Source organism: Eretmochelys imbricata, chromosome 3 (genome assembly GCF_965152235.1).
Source record: "Eretmochelys imbricata isolate rEreImb1 chromosome 3, rEreImb1.hap1, whole genome shotgun sequence".
In the NCBI taxonomy this organism is placed as follows: domain Eukaryota; kingdom Metazoa; phylum Chordata; order Testudines; family Cheloniidae; genus Eretmochelys; species Eretmochelys imbricata.
In genome coordinates this window covers 106,305,165-106,328,304 of record NC_135574.1, presented here as the reverse complement: position 1 = coordinate 106,328,304, position 23,140 = coordinate 106,305,165, and the positions used below count along the sequence as shown (strand labels likewise).

The window sequence follows — 23,140 nt, the reverse complement described above, 5'->3', positions numbered from 1 at the left end:
AAAACAAGTGGCATACAGTACACTCAGAAAGCACAGTAAATTAGATAATATCTGGTTTAATCGTCTGTGGTATCACTGGCAATGGGGATAAGGATTTTTTTTTAATGTTAGTTTTATGTGGGCATTTTCCATTTTTAATGTATAAAATTTGCTTTATACAAATAAAGGGATAAATTGACTGGGGATAAATTGCCTCAGATGCTAAAGTTTTTTACTTGACATATTTATCAAGTAACAGAAAAGCACATTCCCCTGTAACCTAGACAAAACCACTAGTGTGTTGTGTGATATTTGTGTACTATTAGATGGCTACATTAATTTGTTAATGTTAAACTTACATTTGTGTGCTACTAGGTACTACACCAAGTATGGAGAATAACCAGTCCACTGATCTCAAACCTGAACACCAAGCACTCCCTCCTGCAAATAGCACTTCAACATCACCTAATCAGAATGGCCTTGAGAAACAAGACTGTGAGAAATCCTCTCCCAAACCCCAGCCCCCGGAGAATGAAACAAGTGTTCAGCCTGAAACAACAGTTTGTGACATATCTGAAGAGCTGAGCCGACAGCTGGAGGACATTATTAAAACCTATGGGTCTGCTGCTAGTCTAGTGGAGAAAGAGAGAGCTGCTAAAGGAACTGACAGGCCTGAGAAGGGAGAATCATTCAATAACGAGGATGGAGACTATGACGATGCAAATGACGAGAGCGAGAAAGAGCAGATAGCTACCGGGGATGCCTCAGGAGCAAAGGAATCCAGCATAAATAAGGAGCAAAAACTGGAAAAGAAAATCCTGAAAGGGCTAGGTAAGTATTTATGTAACTGAAATGCAGCCCTTCTATGAGTCATTGCTTAAAACAGAAAAAAGAAACACTCTGATCTATGTTGAGTCCCACATTAAATCTCTATTGGTCATTGATAGTAAGAATTTTCTGGTTACGTGTGGAGAAGTGTGACTGTTGTTGCAAACTTTATCTAGTTACATATGTTTTACATAATTATCCAAGAAATAAGTTTAGGCTGCATCAGATGTTGAGCCTTTTAATGACACGGACACTCAGGAGAATATTATACAATATTGTGCCACCCAGCTAGCACTTTTTTCTCCTAGTCAATGCAGTTTGGAAGTTGTGGGTTGGAGAATATGCTGGGGTGAGAGGTGTTACCCAGGGTTTTGCTGAATCCAAAGTTCTCGGTAACTTTACTCTTTGCGAGGCAGTGGCAGGCAATAAATCAGTGAGGACACAGAACGTCTGGCCGATAGATTGTTGATGCAAGCAGGCAAACAAAAGTGCTTTCACTCAAAGCTTCTACTTTATTTAGTCTCCAGCACTTACACCCCAAATTAACCCCAGATTGAGGGTTGAAGGTCTTCAGTGGATATCTGTAGACTTCCAGTGGCCCACCTTCCATCTGCAGGGGAACTTGAGAGGTGTCCGAGAAATGTCCAAAGTATCCCAAGTGAACAAGTGTCCACTGAGCTCAGATCGTTTCCTTTTTTTATACCCAGTTTGTTAGTATTACCATGGCTTGTTCATCAAAAAACCTGTTGAGCAGAAGTTAAGTGTGGAGTTCTCCAGCCTGTCAGGCAGGGAATTTTCCAACAGTTAACCAGCTGTATTTCACATAACCATAGTTAACTATTGCCAGACTTTCCGTCTTGCTTCAGCAAAAAGCTCAAATCAGGATGGCACAGGGCCATCTTTACTTCTCGTGGTCACTCACTTCCCTCTGCCCTTCTGGTCAGTTAGTTGTGCTAAGGTCTCAGAAACAGCCTTTCTAGCTGTTTTCAGCAATGAGCATAACAATTGATATTCCAGTTGCAGGCAGTGGTCCAGGCATGTTACTGCGCTCTGGGCTACCAAAAATCTCCCTCTCCTATTAGGTGTACCTTCAGAAAAGGAAAATCTGATCATTAGCTTATACTTCAACAAATCTCTCCTCCCCAACTTCTTTGAAATAGCTTATCAATAATAATGACAAAGTGTTTGTTGCAACACTATGAGGATTGGTCATGAGAAAAATTGCAGAACCAGTTGCAAAGTCAAACTGCAAGGCATGCAGATTTCTGTGTGATGTTTTACCCAATAAGCTTTTGGAATTGATGCAAAAATATGTAACAAATCCATGTATTACATATATGCAGACAACTCCCTGGGCATAGAAATCAGGACCCTCAGTTCCAAGACACAGGGTTCTATTATTTGAGCTAAACAAAAGTCTCTGCTAGTTCTTCCTACTACCATGGCTTTTAGATTTCTGTGGGCCAGCCACTAGAGAGCAGTATAATCACATAACAATTTAGCCAGTATATCATAGACATACCCATCCACCCTCAGCTCATAGAGACATAGCTTGTCCTCAAGTCTCTGAGCTTCCCAGGAATTCAAATCCAATGTCAGTCCATAACAAAACCATCAACACAACCAATAAAGAATGCGATTGCCGGTTCTGACTGCAGGCACATGAGATTGAGAATATCTGTGCAAAGTGAGTGTAAAGATCAGATCAGAGTTGTCCACTTGCACCTAATTTGCACGCAAAGGGTCATGGCTGCTATCGTGGTGTATGAGGGCCAAAACAGTGGACTTTTCCTACAGGGAGTACACCCGGAGTTAAAAAGATGTCCAGCTGGTGTAAAGCTGGTAAATTAGCTCCCCTCACAGCCTTTGGAATAGGAAGAGTACTGTGGGAACAGAAGGGGCCATGACCACAGCATACTATGCTCCAACTATGCTCAACTGCACACAACCCCGAAGGGACCTTTTGCAGGCTGGATGTAAGTTAGAGCAGCACTAATGCTGCTCCAATTTATACCAATGGTCAAAATTGTCCCCAAACAGTACCAGAATATTGGTGTTACAAAGGTGGGTATAAAGTATTTAGTTGTCCACCTCAAAGGTGGGTGTGGGTTTAAGTCTGGCAATGTATGTACAGTGCATTAAAGATATAGGGCTAGATTCTCTCTTGCATCCGAGGTTCCACATGGGGTCAGGGAGCCAGATGTGGCTACCTGAATGCATGGGCAAGTCTGCTCTGGTCCTCGATAGAGTAGCCTGGGGGCTGCTTCCATCTATGCTAATGGCATGTGGTCACAGATGATCAGCATAATGGCATACAATCCTACCCTGTCCCTCCCTCACTTCAGCAGACCCCCAGCATGAGCTTTCCCAGCACCAGCATGCCCCCTATACTAGGCAAAGAGGATGACACAGCACCAGCTAAGAGTATCCACCTGCTGAGGGAATTCTTATATGTTACAGCCAGAATCCAGCCCTTTTGCACCATATAAAGACTCTGGCCCAGAAATCTCTAGGGTAGTACTGTGCATATAACCCAATCACTTTACTAAAAAGTATTGAATAAAAATTGTTCATGATCAGGGATCCTAGAAATTCGTTTGCCATGGAAAAAATGCAGAAAAATGCAGAATTTGGGTTTTTACAGGAGGATCTTTAGGTTTTAAAGTTTGTGAAAAAATAAAAAATATATTAACTATTAACTAAATTTTATTGAAAATACCAATGTCATTTATTCAATGTGTGCAACCTCCCCACCTTGTGGTTGATTTTTGAATGCGCTTTAAATTTACACAGCTAAACGTACTCCAATAAACTGCTTCCGGGAATAAAGGTTACTCCGTTGCATATAGGGGGTTCGTGCTTTAGTGCATCTCAAATTTCACTTCAGCTTCCAGACGTGGGTAAGAAAGGATGCCAAAAACATTAAAAATCACCCTAAATCATGTCACTGAGTTTGGCAAGGACAAATTTTATGTGGATGGTAATGGGCTCTTCTGAACTTTATGCAGCACGGCTGTATATTATGTTAAAAGGCAGATAATTGTAGGACACATGGAAAGTGCTAAGCAATCAATGAAAAGAAATGAAAACAAGAGGCTGAAACAGCAGGGCAATCGACAACAGTAAAGAAACACTGACTGGATCATTCTATTAATTTTATTTTATTATAATGATTGATGGCACTGGTAGGCTTCAAACTCTTAAACGTTGTAAATATATCAATAAAACATTGTGTTTAACTGATACCTATATATATTGTTGCTAGGAAAACTAAAGTTCAACTTTTCATTTTAATTCTAGAAAAATGCAGATTTTTATGGTTTCTTATTGGAGAATTTTGGTTTTTGTATTATAGAAAACTAGGATCCCAGCAGATTTTCAAAGGCAATTAACTCCCATCGACTTTCAATGGAATTTATGCACCTAAGTGTGCTTTTGAAAAATCTACACCTATAGCGAGAAAACTGTTCAGGACCAAGTTCTAGAATGGGATCAAGTTCTAGAAATGTTTGTGATCAGCAGGCTCTGTTCATGTCTTTCTTTAAAAAAAACAAAAACAAACAAGGTGAAAATTATTCCTCTCATACCAAGAGGTTTCATTTCAAACTGATTCTTTTAGATTAACACATCAAACAGCCTATTTCCTAACAGCATACCATATACTAACTGCTGTCTCATCAATCCTCTGTTTCTTTTTTTTAAGGGAAGGAAGCCACGCTGCTGATGCAAAGCTTGAGCAAGCTGAGTACACCAGAAGAGAAGCTGGACATGTTATTTAGGAAGTATGCTGAGATGGTTAGTATTACTATTTGTTGACTTATGTGAGAAAAAATAATCTATACCTGAAGCAATAAACAAGATGTGCAATGCAATATGCTCCGACTTTATTCTGTATAAAGTCTTCTATACAAACTGTGTCTCAAAACACTTTCCAGGGTTAAATAATAAATCATAGCCGAAGAAGAAGAAAAACTAAAGGGCAAGGACCAAAAGATATATTTTCAGAGGAGAACTGAAAAGAGATGGAGAGTTGATGAGGCAGAACATTGGCAGTTTAAATGAAATATGTACCAAACCTTTTGGTAAAGTGCAGCCGAATTGAAGACATGGATTTTGCCAACCAGCTGTGAGGCTACAGCCATGATAAAGAATTAACATCTACTGCAGCTGAAAAAGGATTTTCTCCTTATTAAATTTGCATATTTCCTACTATTCCTAGTCCTGTTTAAAGAAGACTAAACATTATTTTTTTATACTATAGGTATAAGCTTATTTACCAAGGACCAGAACAGTTGTTTCTAATTCCATGTATTCTCTCCTCTTCATTTCTCAAGATTTGCCTGCCCCCTCATCACACAAGCAACTTTCACAAGAAGATTCTGAGCACATAGTTTAGGTCAGAATCTTATCTCATATACATCGGAGTAGCTCCACTGATTTTCTATTCTGGATGTAACTGGGTAGAACTGATATCAGGCCTGGGGCCAATATCACTTGTAACATAGGGAAAGCTAAGGAAAGTATCTTTGACACAAATATACAGGTGGCAGGCTTGTTCCCTACTTGCACCTCGTGTAATTATTTACATCTTTTCAGAGTGCTTGTAAAACCACTAGGGGCCTGATTCTCCTTTGCCCTGCTCCATGTATTATTAGCACCAGTGCAAAGTGGATGGACAACACTACCACTCTGATTTGGTAGGGTTTTATACCCACACTTCACATGTGTAAATTACTACGCAAGCTCCCAGACAGGAGAGAAGTGGGCCCTATAGCTACCATCCAAGTGCCTGATCCTGCAGTGAGCTCCCTGCAGGCAGCACCTCTGCACTCTCTCCCATACAGAGCCCCATTTAAGTCAGTGTGGGCTGATTTTCAACATAAGTAAACTGGGTCCATGTGAACGCAGTGATCTTCCCATGCTGAACTAATTGTGGGATCAGGATCTAGTTCATCCTCTGTGTAATTCTATTGGCTACATTTGGCCCAGTGTGGGCACCAACAAAATAAGAAGAATTAGGTAGGTACATTGATTGATTTAGGAGCAGGATGATAAGAGACCTGATGAAGAACCAAGAAAAATCAGCCATAAAAATGTTGTGGACTAAATTTGCCACAGTGTGCAAGGAATTTGCCTGGTGACACCTGTGATCATGTACCATGAACATGGAGTGCAGTAGTAAAATAGGCAGCACTTGCTACTGGACAGCACTTTAGAGAGAAAATTTCAGGGAACACTAGTCTTCATTCTCTCTTAACTCTGCCTGCTGCAAACACTTCAATGCAACTTTTGTTAAATTGTTTTTCTCATGCACATTTAGAGATATGCTGAAGTACCAAGGTTTGGAAAAGAATCTTCTCCAAAGTTCAGGGGTGTTCATTTCTGGGAGTTGGCTTTAGATCCATCTCTAGAATATGGAGGATAAGGAATCAGAAGAGGTGTGACTGAGATGGGTAGAGATCCATCTAGTTTTGTTTGTGTAACTGAAACAGCAGTTCTGTGAAAACTGGCTTATCGTAACACAAAAGTGCGCAAACAGCAAGGTGGCCTGTGATTTGTGACCCTTAAAATTGTAGGAATCAGTGATTTCATACACTGGAAACCTGCCTACTAATATCCACTGTGCTTAGGAAAACCAATCTTTGTGAAAAACACTGTTAAGAATTCCAATTACATCACCAACCAAAAGTCTTGGGTTTTGATGAAACAGAGAGCAGGTCAAGTTTGTACTTTAAACAGCTCTCTAAAAACCAGAAAACAATAAAAGTTAACAGCCTATCGCATTTGACAGCCTGACTTCCTCAGGCAATGATTTTCTCAGTGTATTGGTTCCTGCACTGTTTGCTTCCTAAAACAGATTAAAAGAAAACTGAGAAACTGAGCATGGCTTTGCACTATCAAACCAACACACACTGGAGATTAGTGGAATCCCTGCTTTCAGAAGTGGGTGTTACTATGGACACTCCACAGCTAAGAATGACTGACATTCCTAACTTTCCATTTCCTTTCTTTTGAGACTGATATTTATGTGTGTGTTTGTGTGTATATATAATTTTTAAACAGGAAATTATACTCTGGTTTTAAAGATCTTTTAAAAGGAGTGGAGACAATTTAGGCATCATTTTCTCAATAATAATATACAGAGCTTTTAAAAACTAATTAAGTTGTAATTATGAGTAGTTTAAGAGCTACGCAGGTGGTGTCCGAGAGAAAGCTTTGGATTCTTTGACCATGGGATGGTTTTCCAAAAAGGAGGAGTGCTAGGCAGAGATGGGCTCCACCTAACGAAGAGAGGGAAGAGCATCTTCACAAGCAGGCTGGCTGACCTAGTGAGGAGGGTTTTAAACTAGGTTCACCGGGGGAAGGAGACCAAAGCCCTGAGGTAAGTGGGGAAGTGCGATACCGGGAGGAAGCACGAGCAGGAGAGCGCGAGAGGGGAAGGCTCCTGCCTCATACTGAGAAAGAGGGACAATCAGCGAGTTATCTCAAGTGCCTATACACAAATGCAAGAAGCCTGGGAAACAAGCAGGGAGAACTGGAAGACCTAGCACAATCAAGGAATTATGATGTGATTGGAATCACAGAGACTGGTGGGATAACTCACATGATTGGAGTACTGTCATGGATGGATATAAACTGTTCAGGAAGGACAGGCAGGGCAGAAAAGGTGTGGGAGTTGCATTGTATGTAAGAGAGCAGTATGACTGCTCAGAGCTCCGGTATGACACTGCAGAAAAACCTGAGAGTCTCTGGATTAAGTTTAGAAGTGTGAGCAACAAGGGTGATGTCGTGGTGGGAGTCTGCTATAGACCACCGGACCAGGGGGATGAGGTGGACGAGGCTTTCTTCTGGCAACTAACGGAAGTTACTAGACTGCAGGCCCTGGTTCTCATGGGAGACTTCAATCACCCTGATATCTGCTGGGAGAGCAATATAGCGGTGCACAGACAATCCAGGAAGTTTTTGGAAAGTGTAGGGGACAATTTCCTGGTGCAAGTGCTGGAGGAACCAACTAGGGGCAGAGCTCTTCTTGACCTGCTGCTCACAAACTGGGAAGAATTAGTAGGGGAAGCAAAAGTGGATGAGAACCTGGGAGGGAGTGACCATGAGATGGTCGAGTTCAGGATCCTGACACAGGGAAGAAAGGAGAGCAGCAGAATACGGACCCTGGACTTCAGAAAAGCAGACTTTGACTCCCCCAGGGAACTGATGGGCAAGATCTCCTGGGAGAATAACATGCGTGGGGAAGGAGTCCAGGAGAGCTGGCTGTATTTTAAAGAACCTTATTGAGGTTACAGGGACAAACCATCCTGATGTGTAGAAAGAATAGTAAATATAGCAGGTGACCACCTTGGCTTAACAGTGAAATCCTTGCTGATCTTAAACACAAAAAAGAAGCTTACAAGAAGTGGAAGATTGGACAAATGACCAGGGAGGAATAGAAAAATATTGCTCTGGCATGCAGGAGTGAAATCAGGAAGGCCAAATCACACTTGGAGTTGCAGCTAGCAAGAGATGTTAAGAGTAACAAGAAGGGTTTCTTCAGGTATGTTAGCAACAAGAAGAAAGTCAGGGAAAGTGCGGGCCCCTTACTGAATGAGGGAGGCAACCTAGTGACAGAGGATGTGGAAAAAGCTAATATACTCAATGCTTTTTTTGCCTCTGTCTTCACGAACAAGGTCAGCTCCTAGACTACTGTACTAGGCAGCACAGCATGGGGAGAAAGTGACCAGCCCTCTGTGGAGAAAGAAGTGGTTCAGGACTATTTAGAAAAGCTGGAGGAGCACAAGTCCATGGGGCTGCATCCGCTGCATCCGAGAGTGCTAAAGGAGTTGGTGGATGTGATTGCAGAGCCATTGGCCATTATCTTTGAAAACTCATGGCAATCGGGGAGGTCCCAGATGACTGGAAAAAGGCTAATATAGGGAAAGGAAGAAGGAGGATCCAGGGAACTACAGGCCAGTCAGCCTTACCTCAGACCCTGGAAAAATCATGGAGCAGGTCCTCAAGGAATCAATTCTGAAACACTTAGAGGAAAGGAAAGTGATCAGGAACAGTCAGCATGGATTCACCAAGGGCAAGTCATGCCTGACTAATCTAATTGCCTTCTATGACAAGATCACTGGCTCTGTGGATGAGGGGAAAGCAGTGGACTCGTTATTCCTTGACTTTAGCAAAGCTTTTGACATGGTCTCCCACAGTATTCCTGCCAGCAAATTAAAGAAGTATGGGCTGGATGAATGGACTACAAGGTGGATAGAAAGCTGGCTAGATTGTCGGGCTCAATGGGTAGTGATTTATGGCTTCATGTCTAGTTGGCAGCCGGTATCAAGCGGAGTGCCCCAAGGGTTGGTCCTCGGGCCAGTTTTGTTCAATATCTTCATTAATGATCTGGAGGATGGCGTGGATTGCACCCTCAGCAAGTTTGCAGATGACACTAAACTGGGAGAAGAGGTAGATACACTGGAGGGTAGGGATAGGATACAGAGGGACCTAGACAAATTAGAGGACTGGGCCAAAAGAAATCTGATGAGGTTCAACAAGGACAAGTGCAGAGTCCTGCACTTAGGACAGAAGAATCCCATAAACCGCTACAGACTAGGGACCGAATGGCTAGGCAGCAGTTCTGCAGAAAAGGATCTAGGGGTTACAGTGGACGAGAAGCTGGATACTAGTTAACAGTGTGCCATTGTTGCCAAGAAGGCCAATGGCATTTTGGGCTGTATAAGTAGGGGCATTGCCAGCAGATCGAGGGACGTGATCGTCCCCCTCTATTCGACATTGGTGAGGCCTCATCTGGAGTACTGTGTCCAGTTTTGGGCCCCACACTACAAGAAGGATGTGAAAAAATTGGAAAGCGTCCAGCGGAGGACAACAAAAATGATTAGGGGACTGGAACACATGACTTATGAGGAGAAGCTGAGGGAACTGGGATTGTTTAGTTTGCGGAAGAGAAGAATGAGAGGGGTTTGATAGCTGCTTTCAAATACCTGGAGAGGGGGTTCCAAACAGGATGGATCTAGACTGTTCTCAGTGGTAGCAGATGACAGAACAAGGAGTAATGGTCTCAAGTTGCAGTGTGGGAGGTTTAGGTTGGATATTAGGAAAAGCTTTTTCACTAGGAGGGAGGTGAAGCGATGGAATGCATTACCTAGGGAGGTGGTGGAATCTCCTTCCTTTGAAGTTTTTAAGGTCAGGCTTGACAAAGCCCTGGCTAGGATGATTTAATTGGGGATTGGTCCTGCTTTGAGCAGGGGGTTGGACTAGATGACCTTGTGAGGTCCCTTCCAACCCTGAGATTCTATGATTCTAAGAGTAAAAGTAATATGAGTTCAGTTATTTAAAAGAGGGAGGAGGAGTAAAAAACCAGAATATTCAGAGTCAATGTTAAACTTAAAAAAACCAAAACCCCAAATATCTACAGAATATGGGAATGAACCATCAAATGCACCAAACCCCTGTTCCCACACCAGCCTTCTTTGTTTCTTTCATACTTTGCAAGATGTGTTATTTTTGGGCTAAGAATTTTTTCTAAGTGCTCTAAGGACTCCACAGCCATAGCCTGTTGATATCTTCCATTTGGAAACACCACTGCATTTGTACAGTTTGCAGAGTATTGAAAATTTGCCTCACAGAACATTGGCTTTATAAATTGGTTTTATGCACAAGTGTCTCTGATGTTATGTGTGATGCTTCATCACAAAATTGAGCTGTGCTCTTTTCAAGTAATGCCCTAATTTAATAACCTGGGTGATTTATACTGACTTTGATGGGGGTTAAGCACATACTTAAAGAGATCTCATGGCTGTAGCATAAGTTAAATCAGGACCGGTCCTGCTATAATTTACTCTCCACTACAGTCAATCACAGCTTGAAAATATGGGCTCATACCACCAACTGCCCCTGCAGAGGAGAGGCTTTGAAGAATCTATCAGAAGAGAAGCACAAAAGCATTCATGCTCTGCTGCCTCTCGAAATATAACTCTGACATACATTAGCCATGATGATCAGGGATGCAACCCCATGCTCCAGGTGTCCTTGTGCCTCTGACCGCCAGAAGCTAGGACTGGACAGCAAGAGATGGATCACTCACCAATTGCCCTGTTCTAGTCATTCCCTTGAAGCATCTGGTACTGGCCACTGTGGGAAAACAGGATACCGGGCTAGATGGACCACTGTTCTGACCCAGTACGGCCATTCTTCTGTTCTTATGACATTGCTAAAGTGAATAAATTAACAAAATTAACCAAAGGTTTTGCTGACAAATGCTTATGCTATTTACTCTGCTCTACCAGCTGTGCTCTAGTCCAGCACAACCCAGTAAAGGTGGTTTGGATTAGTGGAGCAGGGTGTGGTTTATCTTAATTTTTCCCCACAAAGCATTGTGCCAAACTCCCTTGTAGTCAGTTTACACTCTTAAGGCTCTCCCTATCTGGAAAAAAAGGCTAGAACCTTAGCGTGAAATCCTAGCCTCACCAACATCAACAGGAGTTTTACCATTAACTTCAGCGGGACCATGATTGCAACATTTTTTATTCGTAATATCATTACTGAAGGCTTAGGTCTCCAACTGTCATTTGTTAACCTTTACAAGTCCACTGAAATATGATGGCCATTCTGTCATTCTTAATTTGCCAGTGAGTTACTGCCCAAAGATTCTTCTTCAATTTCAAAATAAATACCATCTTCTCAAGAACTTTCAAATACAAGTTTCTAGGGCAAGCCGTTTTTATGAGATGTAGCAAAAAAGCAGAAGAAGAATTTCCAAGTCATGATTAAGACCTAATTCTTTCTAAGTCCAGTGTCTCAAAAACAGCTTGACTGAGTCATCTACGATTTGGACAAAATATTATCTGCTGGGCACAGGTCACACATGCAAAACCTGAAGCAAAGAGAATTTTTGTTATATTTTTAAAAGGAGAGGGAAAGTGGGTCAAAAATCAGGCTTATAAAGGAAAACAAGTCTCAGCCTTAATTATAGAGAGGCTACTGACTCTCTATAATGGTAGAAAACGTATTTCAGCAAGTGCAGTCTGATCATATGTAAACACAGTTTTGGGCTACATATAAAAATATGAATATGTATAGTGAAAGTTGGACATAAGATGCAAATATATTTGAAGCAATGGAAGTATAAAACAATATTCATTAAGATTGTCCTCTGGTTTGAGCTACATATCATTTCACTTAGTGAACTCTCCTTGTCATGCCATTTTAGTGTTTCAGAGGCCATTCTGTGATATTTCTGATAAGATAGTGATTCACAGTGTCTTTTTTTAAACCAGACAATACTATTCACAGGGACATGGCAAGATAAGTGAACCACTTGTGGAACATACTTTCAGTGCTACATGTCTTTGTTCACAACATGATCCCTGTGGTGAAGAGTGGTGTTGTGTAGCATCAATAGAACAGCAAAGACCCTATCTGACTTCTTGAAGTCTCTGGCACTTCTCCATTTATAGGGTCAAAAGTCTGCTTGGTGTAGGGTGGTAATTTTGTTTGTTTTTCTGGTAGGTATTACGGAGTAGAAAGGGGAATCAGTAACTACCATTCTTATGGTGGAAAGACTTTGTCCAAGGAGTATTTTTTTGGTAGGGGATTGTGAGGTCAACGTTATTCACAAGTTTCTTCAGTGAATAATTCCTGGCCTGTAGAGCATTCCAGTTGTGGATATTGAAACTTAGATTAATTAATAGTTGAATAGATAAATCAGTTTCCACTGCTTTAATTAGCCACATATCATGTGGTATTGTTTCTGTTCACAGATTGGGTGATTTACGTAACTAATCAACACAGTCTAAAATTCAAGTTTTATATTCTATTGTAATATTCGCAACTCACATCGGCACTGTATTGGTCAGTTGCATACGTCAACCATCAGGGAACATAAATAATACCATGTAACTTATGTAACCGACCAACACAGTGCAAATATTGAATTGTCTACTTTATTGTAGAATGTGCAATTCCCGTTAACTGTAACAGGATCAGATGTCTCTCAAGAGCCCCTCATGGTCAAGGTTGCTTCAACAGCACCCTGCCTCGGTTTCCCTTATTCCTGAACACCTTAATTAAACTCCACCAGGCCAGAGTCCTTAAACATTTCCCTTTTGGGTCTAATTTTCTGACATAGATAATTGTTCTTGGACAATTTCTTTCCACCCTAAGAATGGCATACCCAGATATCCCCTTCTACTCCACAGTGCCTACCAGAAAAACAAACAGACCCATCACCATCCTACCCCCAAGCATACTTTTGACCTCATAAAGGGAGACACGTCAGGGGCTCCATGAAGTAAACTGTGGACTTCGCTACTTCTATTGGTGTTGGACAGCCCCACTCTTTATCACAGGGATCAATTGCACTGTGAACGGACAAAGAAGTGTAGCACTGAAAGCAGTGCTCCACGTGCTGTTTGCTTATCTTGTCACGTTCGGGGCTGTAATTCAGATCAGTGAGAGGTTGTGTCGTTGCTTCTTCTGTAACCCTGAGTGCCTTAAAATGCTCTGCTGCTGTAGCTCTCCATCTGGACGCTCCAACCCTGCGTACAAGCATGTACTGAGTCTGCGTGAGTTAAGCAGCCCTGGTTCAGCAACTCTGACTCCAGCAGCCTGCTTGTCACACCACAGCCATGCTCAGGACTCCACCAGCCTTGGTTACTACTAGTCAAGTGACTCCAACACTTGACTAGTAGTTCCCAAATTTCCCCAAAACCATCTGTCCTGAAATGCCCAGCCCTCTCCTGGACTACTCAGAAGAGTAATAAGGTCTGTTGCTCCTTTAAAGAGACAAAAGCACAGCAGTTTGTTTCTTTAAATAGTGTTAACAATCACTTCAATTCTAACAAGCACTGGGTTGATTTAGAATAAAAGTAAAACAATTAATTTTATTTAATCAAAAAGAGACAGGGTATAAAGTCAGAAATGGTTACAAGCAAATAAAAGTGAAAAACACTTTCTAGTGACAAAGTCTTGACAAAACTACAGTCTTGATTCAAGACTCTTACCTTGCTCCTTCCAGCAAGATGGCGGACCAACCCATTAGTCAGGATCTCCCACAAAATCCAAAAGTCTTGGTTCCCTTGTCTTCTTGGGTGAAAAATAACTTGGGGTTCTTTGCCCATCTCTTTTAGACACCAGTGAACTTTTGAAATGTATCCTTCCCAAAGTCCAGTGCCTCTGCTGTGAGGAAAAGTGCCATGGAGTCTGATGGAGAAAGTTCCCTCCTGGTTTCTTCCCCGCTCATGCTTTCTACAATGCAAAGTGATCTGTCCCTGCAGGCTCCAATATGCCAGTGGCTGATCACTTGATTATAATTACTAGTTGTCTGTGATTGTACCGGAATGGAAGCATAGGCATTTTCTTTGCCTGGAAAAACTCTCCTTTCTCCACTCCCCAGATTTATCTAGTTCAAATACATTTTAGTAACATCATACAGACGGAATTCATAACTTCACATATAACATGAACACAGGCATTTTACAGTGATACTAATAACCACTGTATTAGCTTTCATATGATACCTCATAAGGCATATTTTGTATAAATATTATTGCAGTAGTGCGTGGAGTGTGAATACAGGGGTGACTAACTCAAAACAAACTCAATCCTGGGGCTTCTCCCCTTTTCCCAAAAGAAGATCCAAGCAGGAAGGGGTGGAGCGGGGGCAGGGCCTATGGCAGAGCCCGGGGTTGAGCAGTGAGCCTCCCCCAACACACTGGAAAGTTGTCGCCTGTAGCTCCAGCGCCGGAGTTGCATATTAACTTCTGAAGAGCTGCAAGTAGCTCCGGAGCCACAGGTTGGCCACCCCTGCTCTAGCACAACTGGGCAGTCATAGGTGCACCGGATCCCCTCCTTCTTAAAGTAGCCAGTCACCCTGTCACAGTAATGAACAGCACCAATCAAAAGTACAGTTGTAATTCTATGATCAAATGCACCACTAAAACGTAGTTGTGGCAAATATTTGGAAGTTCACACCAAATACTTACTTCAGCCAATATAGTACGATATTATTTTTTGGTGCCCTAAAGGAATTTGTACTGCTAAAGAATGCACTGCCAGTGACAGCAGAAACCCACAGAAAGGCTACATTTTTGATTACCAAGGGCTTTTATTTCAACAGCTGCTTGGGTATCTAGTAAATTTTTGAGTTTTGTTGCTTTCTGGCAGTGATAAGTGAACAAGGCCTGTCTGAAAGACCGCTCTACTTCTCACAAAGCCACAGTATAAAATGAGTAATCACTGAGTTACCTCATGACAGGGTATGAGAATTCCCACTGCATAAGGCTCCAGTGATTGCCCCAGTTTTAAACAGCAAAACAGAACAAAAACATTCAAGCTTGGATCTGGCAGACTGAAGAAGAAAGGGTTGAAACGGGAGGACAGAATATTAAAAATTACCTTCATGCTCCCCCCATCCACATGCGCACTCACACACACAAACACATCATTCACTGGGCTATTGTACAGATTGTGATTTTACTGCCAGTAGTTTGCCTCTCTTCACTAGGTGCTGGTATAAATACAAAAAACTCTCCAAACAGTTATGAAAGAGGAGGAACTTAGTTAAAAATCAAAGAGCGCATTTTCTTTTCCTTCCTTTCAATATACTGCATTTTTATTTTTACCTACATTTTGCCCCTGTGTCTTCAGCTGGAAGAACATCGTGCTGAGCAGAAAAAGCTGAAGTATCTACAGAAGAGACAGGCGCAGATCATCAAAGAGAAGGACCAGCTGCAGAGTGAGCACAGCAGAGCCATCCTTGCCCGCAGCAAACTTGAGAGTCTCTGCCGGGAGCTCCAGAGACACAACAAAACCCTCAAGGTTAGTAAGAGGCCTCTCAAACTATACAGCAGGATATATGCCCCATACTGTGTGGGCAGGCTCAGAAACGTTACTATGCTGTTCAAACATCACACTGAAAAGATTATTTACATTAATGTACACAATATGCAATTATATACCATAGGCCTCATTCCTGCTTACATTAAGGCCCTTTACCCAGTTCTGGCTCTGTAAAAGGGCCATTAGGTGAGTGTAAATGACATTTTCACCAATTGTAATCCTTATTTATGCTGTCAGAGTGGTGCAAAGGGCCATTTGTGTGAATGACACACAGGGTATGCTTACAGTACAATCAGAGGTGTGACTGAAGACTGTGTAGACATACCTGAACTAGCTCTGAAGCCATTGCAGCAAGGGTGGCAGCATGGGCTGTACAATCATGCCTGGAACCATGGGCGGCTACTCAAGTGGCTAATCAATGTTGCCACCCTTTCTGTCATGTAATTCTTGTACACAGTAAGTTGCAGGACTGCTGCTAACTGTTCAGACTCTTGTGCCAGATGTGGACAGGCTACAGAGATTCCTTTACAGAGAGAGATACATCAGATGTGCCTGCCATGAGATCCTTTAAATCAGCGTTTCTCAAACTGGGGTCTGCGGACCCCTGGGGGTCCATGAAGGTACTCCAGGTGGTCTGCGGGCCTGGCTGATCAACTCCATCCCCCTCTCTCCCTCAACTCCTCCCCTCCCTTCCAGTGCCTCCTGCACACCAGGAAACAGCTGTTCAGCAGTGTGAAGGAGGCATTGGGAGGATGGGCGAGGAGTGGGGATGGGGCATGCTTGTGAGAGGGAGTGGAATCATGTCCAGGGTGACCAGCCCCACTGATCAACTCCTCCCCCTCCCTTCCAGTGCCTCCTGCATGCTGGGGAACAGCTGTTCCCCAGATAGGAGAAAGGCGGGGGGAGCGAGGACCGGGTGTGCTCTGGGGAGGGGGAAGAAAGACGCAGGGAAGAGGAGGGGCAGGGGTGAAACGGGGTGGGAAGAGGTGGAGCCTTGGGGGAAGGGGTGGAGTGGGGGCAGGGCCTGGGGCTGAGCAGGGGGGCTTGCGGGTCTGTGAAAAATTTTAAATCAAAATGGGCGTCCTCGAGTTGCTAAAGTTTGAGAACCGCTGCTTTAATGCATTGCTAGTCTCTGGCTTATTACAAACTCAGGTAAAGTATGTTTCACACAAGACCACCTAGTGGCAAAACATTATAATGCAGCTTTATATTGCACTATATCTCCCCCTTTAAGTTTTACATTCCAATCATTTACAAAATGTACACTAGGACACGGTCTTTAAAGTTCAATATGGATTAGTCTGTTAAGTGTCTCTGAATCATACTGGTTTTCTAATTACACAACCTGAACACGTAACAACTCGATCATCTGGCTATCCATAGTTGCAACAACTGGCCATGGTTGGTTTGGAATCTGTGTCTTTTTTTTCTTGTTATGTACCTACCATCTGCAGAGTTTGCTCTGTTGATTGTGATCTCTCAGCAACAAACTGTAGTTGTCAACAGTTTCTGCTGAACTCTCCATGTTGGTTTCAGTCACATATAATCTGGGCATGAGGGTTTTTTTTCCCCCTTTACAATAGCTAGATTTCTCCATCCTTTTTCTCCATTCAGCTTTGACAAAAACACAATCATGTTCTACACCCAGCAGTTCTCTGAGTTACCTCTGTTGTAAAAGAGTTTATAAGCTCTTTCCTTTTTAGCTGATTCGGCTACTCCCTTCATGTCTGGCCACTTTGGAGATATGACTTTGGAAAAGAACCTAACAGTAGTTCTGAGGTCTTCCCATCAGGAGTTGTATTGGATTATATAGGCATTGATCTGTAAATCAGAAGAACAAGGAATGGATCTTTCTGTTGTCCGAACAGCTCTCTCAGACTCTCCATTTGCTTGTGAGTAATGTGGGCAGCTAGTAATATGATCAAAATCATATTTCAGTTGGAATTACTTATATTCTGCGGTGGTGAATTGTGGTCCATTGTCTGTCACTAGTTGTTCTGGAATACCAAAATAAGCAAAAGTGCACATCAGTTTCTCAATAACACTAAGACATATTATGTCTTTCAAATACATTTCTATATACCTGGAAAAAGTACCAACCAGCTAATGATGGCCTCTGAATTAGCATAAATTTGCAGCTAGTCTCTTCCAAGGCCTGTCTGGTAGAGTTGTTATTCTGTGTGACAGGTTTCAGAGTAGCAGCCGTGTTAGTCTGTATTCGCAAAAAGAAAAGGAGTACTTGTGGCACCTTAGAGACTAACAAATTTATTGAGCATAAGCTTTTGTGAGCTACAGCTCACTTCATCTATGTGGTTCAGCATTGCCTCTTAAAGTTATTTTACTGGATCTCCTTTTAAAACTCCAGTATCATCAAATACTTCATTGAGTTCTTCCACCTTTCTCACTAGTCCCATCATGGCTGCCATACAGAAGCTGAGAAGATCATTGGTCTTTAATCCTTTGATCACATGCACTTTGAGTGCAAAACTTTTTCTTTTTTTGGGGGGGGGGGCATGTTGTTTCTGTGGGGAACTGGTCTGTGCAGTTCAGAATACCTCCAGGGCTAGTCAGAGATGTGTCAGGTGACTTCAGCTCTGGGAGGTGCTGAAGGTGATTGTAAGTCCCCTCTGATAATATGACTCATGTCTGCTGCTGAATCAATAGTCTTTCCATGAACACCCAGTTTCATTCTCCAGGTGGGCTCTGTGTCATCACACATGATAAAGCCCAGAAACTATGGCTCTTGATTGCCTATAATATGAGTCAACACCCTAACTGCTTTAGTGCAGCAAATTGCTGCACAATGTCCATATTTTGTGCATTTATTACATATTGCACCTTTGACTGGACATGGATCCCTGGGCTATGAATTTTCCCATATCTTATGCATTTAGTCCGAAAAGTATGTAGTTAGCCTGGGCTATATCCCTCTTAGTCTCAGAGGTCCTATGAGAATTACTTTTAGCCCTCTTTACAGCTTGTAAGCTAGTTTCTTGGCTTTCAAGACTGGCAAATAGCTCTTGATTTTGCTGTTTGACCAGTTCAGATACTTTGCTATTTGAATAGCTGCCTGTAGGGTTTTCTTTTTTTAACTGATCATAGAGCTCGTAGATAAAATCTTTCAAAGCAACTGCATTCTCAGGCCCAAAATCACAGTTTTCTGCTAATGCATGTAAAGTTCTGATAAAAGATTCAGCAGATTCCCCTGTTTATTGAATTCTTTGGTGAAAACATGCCCTTTCATAAATCACATTTCCATGAGGTATAAAGTATTCATCAAACATAGCCAGAAACCTTTCACAGTCATCTCTGTGACTCTCTTTAGTAAAGGTAAAATACTTAAAGATGTGCTCTGGGTACTTTCCCATCGCATAAATTAAAGAGCATACCTGGATATCTCCAGTTTCCTTATGGAGTTTGGTTACATTGTGAAATCTTGCAAAATATTGCTTCCAGTCTCTCCATTCTTAAGGTGTATCAAAGCTGAAGTTCTCTGGGGCCCTAAAGAGTGGCATGCTGATAAAATAGATCCTGAAAACATTGTTGCTTTTTTTCAATGTGCAACCTTTGTTGCTGCTTTCCTTCTGTTTCTGTTCTCCTCTGCAGTTAGGTTGCCTTTACTGCTGATATCTTGTCATGTACCACATATGGACTAGTTACAGAGCTTCCACCACAGAGAGAGATACAGAGAGATTGTGATGGGATGACTATCCCACACTTACCCTACAGAGTTTAATGCAGGCCAGATGGGCCAATTAACCCATCAGGTAGCTGATTAAGGAAGCTCAGCTGGGCAGGATTAAGCATGGCCTATAAAGTCCAGGAGCTGAAAGAAGAAGGGGTAGCTGGGAAAAGGTAGACACTCCTAGGAGAAAGGGAGGAGTAAGTGGAGACTGCAGTTACTACCTGGGAGAAAGGCTTCGGGGAACTGGTAGGCCCAGGAAGAAATGGGGAACCAGTAGTAGGAAGTAACCCAGAGATAGAACAGTGATGCCCGAGAGAGGAGGCCTGAACTGCTGAGCTGAGGGCCCCTGGCTGGAACCCAGAGAAGAGGGTGGGCCCAGGTTCACCTACCAGCCATTGGGCAAGTAGCACCAAGGCAATGAGTGGGAAGACTGCCTAGGACTATTGGGGAGCTAAACCTCCCCTGGAAGGGGTGAACATGGACTGTGAAACAGCTGGAGGGCCAAGCCACAAAGAGGACATTACAGGTCCTGAGGCTGTGAGGGGGCTGCAGGCAGACAGCAGAGACAGAGTGACGGTGTACAAACCGCAGGCAGGAGGCATCAGCCTTGAGTTAATCCCCAGAGTACCACTCACCAGTCTGGCTGTGAGTGGTGCGCACCATGACAGAGATGTGTTCTCTTTAAGACACACTTTAATGCACTGACAGGTATAGCCATTGAGGTATATACTCCGATAAGGTATATTACACATTGCGCCACTTAGTGACTAAACAGCATAATACAGTTTAGCATTTCTCTACGCATTCTGCCATGGCATCACTGCTATTGTTATTCAAGCTAACTAGATCAAAGCTAGCTCAGGTATTTCTACATGTGTTGTAGTCACAGCTCTGATTGCAATGTAGACATACCCTTAGACTCAGTATGTTTTATATATTATATATGTGTCTCCATAACAAAATAAGCACTAGTGATTTGCTGCAGGAGACTCTCAAGAAGCTATTGGGTATTTTGATATAATTTGGGTGCTGGGATATTTTGAAATGACCATTGAGGATGAACCAAGCCAAAAAGTCAGTCTTATTTGCCTTGAGGATGAGAAAGATGTTGACCTAGTCTGCAAAAACTGTCTGAAGTTACAGTATCTGTGTGAGAGAAATTTTAATGTGTGTCAATGGGATCAGATTCAAAGTGTGTCTGTAACTTCTTTGGTGTATTAGGTTGTCATGGATTCATAGGGTCTGGTCTATGCCCCAGCCTGTAACCAGTCCCTTGGGAGTGACCCCTTTAGTGTGCTCGTCCCCAAGGATCCACACAGTTCCATAGGGGAAGACCCATGCCTCCAGGACTCCTAAAGTAGGCCTTCAGGCACCAGCAATCCATGGCTCCCTGCTGTGAGTCCAGCCAAACCAGACTCCTGTGGGAGACTTGGACTATGCCCCATCAGGGCTCAGTGTTCTCAGTGAGTATCTATAGTGACACCAAGCAGCTTTTTCAAACAAGTTAACAATTTATTAGTCACCTAGCATACAGAATCTGAAAGTCCTTAGGTTAGCACAGAGAGGCAAAGGTTAAGAGAGTTCAGCCTGGCCAATGCCAGGCCAGGGCTCCCTTCAGCCATCTAGGCTCTCTCTCCATCTCCATCCCTTTGTCCTTAGTTCCCGGTGTTTGAGTGTCTCTCTCCAGAGGCCAGTTCTCACCCAGCTTTTCCTTTTGTCCTCCAGCTGGTGCCTTTGCTCTGCCTTCCTTCTGAGAGGTGGGGAGGAAATTTTGTTCCTCTTGGTTGCTGATTGCTATGAATGTCCTGGCCAATGTCCCAGTCTTTCCAGGTTCTCAATTGATATGCTTTTCAGCCAGTCCTTTCATGACCTATCCATACCACCAGAGACAGTATAGTTACACAAATACTTCATGTCTCTTACTTTGCCCCAACAGTAACATTTTGGCCCTTTATACTCTGTGCATAGCAAGGCAAAGCATGGAGGGAATCTCAGACACACGGGAATCATAAAAATATTACTAAAATTCCCATTTTTCACATATGCCATTTAGATGTGAAATCTACAACAACCATGTTTCTTTAAATATCTTATTTTCTATTAAAAAGGCTCTGTTGCTAATTTTCCTGCTAGTTGTTTGTGAATACCTATAAATAATAAATATTATTATTGTTATTACATAAAAAATCTCTTCTGATCATTTTACCTTAAACCAATATCAGGCAGTTTTAAAGTGACTAAAGTATGTCCACTCATAGTTAAACCAGTGGAAACCCTAAGTATTTTTTTTTAAAACCCACCTTTAGTTAAACCAGAGCAACTTTGTGTGTAGAGCAGACCTAATAGTATGGTGAGAGTAGATATGGAACTGGTTGCATTGTTGAATATCATAAATGACATCTCAGTAGTCAGATACTTCTTGATCTCACTATGACTAGGGTAACAGAGTTTGCTCCCTATTTTTGCATGGGGCATAAGTAGTTAATAGGGCCTTTTACCCTTAAACCTAGTGAGACTATCTCCAATATCTGTCACCTTTTAAACCATTTTACTTTGGAACTGGGTGACCAGCCAGGCAAACTTTTGGCTATTATAAAGCCAAATTCTGTCTGGCTTCCATTGGCTTTAGTACTTGCCATGTGAACACACAAAACACAATTACACCCATAGCAAGAACCGAGTGTAAGTCTGTCCCCTAAAGGGGATAGAAGTTTAAAATTTGGCCACTACTTTCTTAGCCCTGGTCTCCACTACGAGTTTAGGTCAAATTTGGCAGCATTAGATCAATTTAACCTGCACCCATCCACACGATGAAGCCATTTTTGTCGACTTAAAGGGCTCTTAAAATTGATTTCTGTACTCCTCCCCAACGAGGGGATTAGCGCTGAAATCGACAGCGCCAGGTTGAATTTGGGGTAGTGTGGATGCAATTCGATGGTATTGGCCTCCGGGAGCTATCCCAGAGTGCTCCATTGTGACCGCTCTGGACAGCACTTTCAACTCAGATGCACTAGCCAGGTATACAGGAAAAGCCCCGGGAACTTTTGAATTTCATTTCCTGTTTGGCCAGCGTGGTGAGCTCATCAACACAGGTGACCATGCAGTCCCAGAATCGCAAAAGAGCTCCAGCATGGACTGAACGGGAGGTACTGGATCTGATTGCTGTATGGCGAGATGAATCCATGCTATCAGAACTCCGTTCCAAAAGATGAAATGCCAAAATATTTGCAAAAATCTCCAAGGGCATGATGGACAGAGGCTACAACAGGGACCCGCAGCAGTGCCATATGAAAATTAAGGATCTCAGGCAAGCCTACCAAAAAACCAAAGAGGAAAACGGCCGCTCCGGGTCAGAGTCCCAAACATGACACTTCTATGATGAGCTGCATGCAATTCTGGGGGGGGGAGGGCCTCCCACTACCCCACCCATGTCCGTGGACACCTGCAAGGGGGGAGTCTCCTGCAATAGGGATGAGGATTTTGGGGACGAGGAAGATGAGGAGGAGGAGGAGGAGGATAGCGCACAGCAGCAAGCAGAGAAACCGTTCTCTCTGACAGCCAGGAACTGTTTATAACCCTGGAGCCAATACCCTCCCAACCCTCCCAAGACGGGCTCCCGGACCATGAAGCTGGTGAAGGCACCTCTGGTGAGTGTACCTTTGTAAATATAATACATGGTTTAAAAGCAAGCATGTTTAATGATTAATTTTCCCTGAAGACTTGGGATGCATTTGTGACCAGTACAGCTACTGGAAAAGTCTGTTAACGTGTCTGGGGACAGAGTGGAAATCCTCCAGGGAC

The 23,140-nt window shown here is 42.8% G+C and overlaps 1 protein-coding gene across 1 annotated transcript in view; it reads left to right on the top strand.

Moving 5' to 3' along the window:
* Nucleotides 1-368: 368 nt before the first annotated feature.
* The window catches only part of TXLNB (taxilin beta), a 51,643-nt gene continuing 28,871 nt past the window's right edge, over nt 369-23,140 (top strand). The window contains exons 1-3 of the mRNA XM_077811776.1: nt 369-810; nt 4,511-4,602; nt 15,463-15,633. Coding sequence (XP_077667902.1) covers nt 369-810; nt 4,511-4,602; nt 15,463-15,633 — 705 coding nt within the window. The remainder of the gene's footprint in view (nt 811-4,510; nt 4,603-15,462; nt 15,634-23,140) is intronic.